Source organism: Nematolebias whitei, chromosome 18 (assembly GCF_014905685.2).
Source record: "Nematolebias whitei isolate Nwh7 chromosome 18, NemWhi1, whole genome shotgun sequence".
Lineage (NCBI taxonomy): Eukaryota > Metazoa > Chordata > Actinopteri > Cyprinodontiformes > Rivulidae > Nematolebias > Nematolebias whitei.
The window spans coordinates 41,109,166-41,113,593 of record NC_056515.1 but is presented as its reverse complement, the minus strand read 5'-3'; the positions used below and the strand labels follow the sequence as shown (position 1 = coordinate 41,113,593).

Below are 4,428 nucleotides of genomic sequence, written 5' to 3'. Positions count from 1 at the left end.
CATGAAACAGATCAGCAGCAACATGAAACAGATCAGCAGCAACATGATGTGATTTTTCACAGTGATTATTCTAGTTAGAGATTCATGAGTCTAACAGCCTCAGGGTAGAAGCTACATATAGATACAAGATACACACATATACACACATATATACACACACATATATATATATATATATATATATATATATGTTTATTTAATATATAAATGTTTTCTGTCGTCAGGAACGAAGACCTGAAGGAGATGCTGGAGAGCAACAAGGAGTCCCTGAAGCTGGAGGCCATGAAGAGGATGGTCCAGGTGAGAGCAGCCGGACACGTTGTGTCTTCAGCCGGCTTCAGCGCTCCTCACACGTCCATCTTTCACTCTTGCAGCTCATTTCCAAAGGAAGGAACGCGTCCGACTTGTTTCCTGCTGTTGTGAAGAACGTGGCGAGTAAGAACATCGAGGTAGGACACGTTAAATCACTTGGACTGCAGCTGTGAAAGAACAGCACACAACTGTCAGGGCCGTCAGCGTCTGCAGAGAAGTCCTAACGTTACCTACGTTTTATTTAGTCTTGATATCACTAATTCAGTTCTATGACTAATTTCTGCCTTTTTCTGTAAACTACCCATATGTCCCCCCCCCCCCCCCCCAGGCTGGCCCCCCAGGCTGGCCCCAGCTGTTCAACTTTTAATTCAGTCGTTTCGTCCCCCGTAGAAGAATGAGCAGAACTTTGGGCACTTTTCAGCTTCTTGTTGATTCAAGAAGTTAAAATCTTTGTTCTTCCACCTGGAACGAGTTTCTTGATGCTGGAGAGGAGCTCGCAGGGAGTAGGCTCGTCCTCGTGCACACTTTCTGGTTCTGAAGGTCCAACAGGTCGACCTCCGTTGATCTGGTCCTGGTGCCGTCTCTTCCTGACAGAGACTGACACTCTTCAGGAATAGCATAAATGTTGGTTATGACTCATAACCAACATTTATGATACTAGTAAAGAATGTTTGATGTTTGGGGTCCTGAGGGGGCGCAGCAGCTCGTCACACGCTGTGGGAGCAGGTGTGTGTGTGGGACGGGGGGGGGGGGGGGGGTAATTGGAAGGAGAGCGTCCAGAGTCACATCTGGTCTCTGGCAGCTCGTCCACCAGTTGGTCACGATGTCTCTCTTGTCTCTCGGCTCGTTCTCTACAGTAACGCTGTAAAACGGGCTCCTGGTTTCCATCACCCCCTGAACGCACCGCGATGACCCACAGTAATTGTTGCCCACGCATCAGAACACATGGACAGTGGGGCGTGAGCTCATATCGGTACCTTTAATTAGTTCTGAAAACCTGAACGTACTTCAAACTTGACGTGTTTTGTGTTTGGTTCGTTCTTAGTCTTGGAGCACCAATGAAAGTTTCAGCATCTGTCCTGCTGCCAGAGGTTCAAACCACAACGATGTTGTTGACAACTAACTGTGTCGGTTGTGGTCAGACCTTAAAAGAACTTGAAGCACAGTCTTGTGATGTGGTGAGATGCTGTGCTGAGCGATTCTGTCCAGAACGTTCTGAACACAATGAGTGTCCAGCCATTTAGACCAGTGGTTTTACTGAGCATTGATTCAACTGGTAGATGTGAGTGTCATCTGCGTAGAAGTGATGTTAACGTTTCCAAAGATCGCCAGTGAACAATGCAGCAGACACGTTGTTTGGAACAAGGGAACGTTCCAACAGACAAAAAGATCTAAACTTCATCAAACTGCTGTTGATCTGATGGACCTTCTGCTGAGGCTCCGAAGGTCCTGACTCTGAAGGTCCAGACTCTCTGAAGGTCCAGACTCTCTGAAGGTCCAGCTGAAGGTCCAGACTCTCTGAAGGTCCAGACTCTGAAGGTCCAGACTAGCTGCCTAACCTCGACACAGACAACCAGCCCGTCTTTGAAGACACGAGAAGATTCACCTTGCTGCTCAATCTTGATCATTTAATGCCATCAGTCAAAGGCTCGTGGTCACATTAAACTAGGCATGACCTCAGACCCAACACTTCAAGACTAGAAGAAAACTAACTTCCTGGTTCAACAAAGTCCATGCTCAATAATCCAGGTATACAATTCAACAACTTCCTGGTTCACGTCAACACTTGCTCTTGTCAGGGTGGACACGTTCCCTCCTCTCCCTCTCCACTTTGCTCTGTCGTGTCTGTGAAACTGCTTCAGAGCCTCTCGGAATCTACTGAACCGTACAGTTTTGCTCTGGATCTGGTCAGCTGGTCTCTCAACACAAGGGATAACATTTTCTCGACGAGAAGACAAGCGCCAAGGAGGCACTGGATTTATGAAAACTGGTTTCCTGCTTTTTGGATTTGACTGGTCCTGGTCTATCAACAAACAAGGAAGTGGTCGGCAGCAGCTTTGTCCCTGCTCAGACTGTCTGCGTGTGTCCACTTGATTTGGACGTTTGGGATTTGAGAGGACCAGCAAAGACTCGAGGCAGACATGAGTTAGTAAAGTTCTGCCTGTTCCCAAAACAATTGTTGCTTATCTGAATTCAGCTCCTCGGCTGGTCTTGACTGGTCACCTTATCTCAGTTCACCTGGAGGTCCTGTAAATCGACGCTCTGCCCCCTCCCACCGAGGAAGTCTGCAGACCTATGAGAAGGACCGGCTGTATGAACATTGTGTCATCGTTTCTGGACTCTCAGATTCTCTCTGGTGCTGTTCCAGGTCGACCTTGGCACCGAGTGTTTCTGGATCTCACCAGAGGACCTGACTGATCGTACCATTCTTACCAGAACTCCTGCAGGGTCTCTGGAGTGTCCGTGACACGATCACTGCTCTTGTCGTCTCCCCTCCCCTGCAGAGTGTCTGCGTCACCATGTTCCTGCGTCGCAGGATGTTTTTTCAGGATCAGGGACTTTCTCCTCGAACAAGGAGAAAGAGTTTGATAAGATGTTTTTTCCTCCAGATCCTACTTGTGTCACGTTCACTACTTTCTGTCCGTCCAAACAGGTCTCACTTGTGAATGAGTCTTGGAGGCTCAATGTGATTTATCTGTGTAAATAAAGGTGGATGCTTCTCACTCCTGTCCAAACTGGCCAACACTAAAGGAGGCACAGGCTTTACATTTGGACCACTCCACAGCTGAATGCTGCGCTACGGTTTGGTGCAGACCCACTCATGCTAAAATGTGGATCCCAAGCTCGACAAGGCGTGCCTCATCGTACCAGGGACCCTGCAGCACCCTCTGGACACCCACACCAGCCCAGGAAAAGTTGAACATCCACAAGTCTAACAATAAACGTAACGGGCAGGAAAAGATTGGCGTTGTTGAACTGGGCAAGAACCGTTGTCAGAAAGACCAGAAGCAACTTGTCAAAATGGGAGCAATGAGCTCCCAGTCCAGAGCCTGGAGCTCCTTTGATCTTCCTGCAGCCCTGGTGTGGTAAACACCCATTAATCCAGTCCACCTCAGCTAATCTAACGTTCAGTGTGGCGTCTGCAGACCTCTGGCAGCAGATGTCCTTTGGCTTCACAAGTCCATGTGCAGCAAACCCAACATCCACGTGCACGGACGTACACGAGCTAAACACCGAGACTGTAGTGGGCAGAGGAGACGCAAACAGCAGCACGATCTTGTACTGGTCCAAAACATTTACACTGTGTGGACGTTCACATCCATCCAGTGGGTCATGAGATATTTTGCTAACACACAAACTGGGTTGACTTCAGTAATGAGTCCGCGCTAAACAAAGATCTTGTACTCTTAAGTAGCGCTTGGAGCAGGTGTTGTGAATGACTCTCAGCTACTACCAACCAAATTTTAGCTCATTCTGTGTAAAATGGCAGCCATTTTTGTGGCTGTGGTGGCCATCTTGAAATCTGTTGGCGTCAACTGGTAACTAAGACTGGGCGGTTTCTTTATGGGTATAAAATACAAAATACAAAGTATAAAATACAAAATACAAAGTATAAAATACAAAATACAAAATATAAAATACAAAATATAAAATATAAAATACAAAATATAAAATACAAAATATAAAATACAAAATATAAAATATAAAATACAAAATATAAAATACAAAATATAAAATACAAAATATAAAATATAAAATATAAAATATAAAATACAAAATACAAAATATAAAATATAAAATACAAAATACAAAATATAAAATATAAAATACAAAGTATAAAATACAAAATACCAAGTATAAAATACAAAGTATAAAATACAAAATACAAAGTATAAAATACAAAATACAAAGTACAAAATACAAAATACAAAGTACAAAATACAAAGTATAAAATACAAAATACAAAGTACAAAATATAAAATACAAAATACAAAGTACAAAATATAAAATACAAAATACAAAGTATAAAATACAAAATATAAAATACAAAATACAAAGTATAAAATATAAAATACAAAGTATAAAATACAAAATACAAAGTATAAAATACAAAAT

The 4,428-nt window shown here is 43.6% G+C and overlaps 1 protein-coding gene across 1 annotated transcript in view; it reads left to right on the top strand.

The window, feature by feature from the left end:
- The window catches only part of ap3b1a (adaptor related protein complex 3 subunit beta 1a), a gene marked incomplete at its 3' end in the record, with an annotated part of 88,526 nt that overhangs the window by 6,607 nt on the left and 77,491 nt on the right, over nucleotides 1-4,428 (top strand). The window contains 2 exon segments of the mRNA XM_037692178.1: nucleotides 225-300; nucleotides 375-449. Coding sequence (XP_037548106.1) covers nucleotides 225-300; nucleotides 375-449 — 151 coding nt within the window.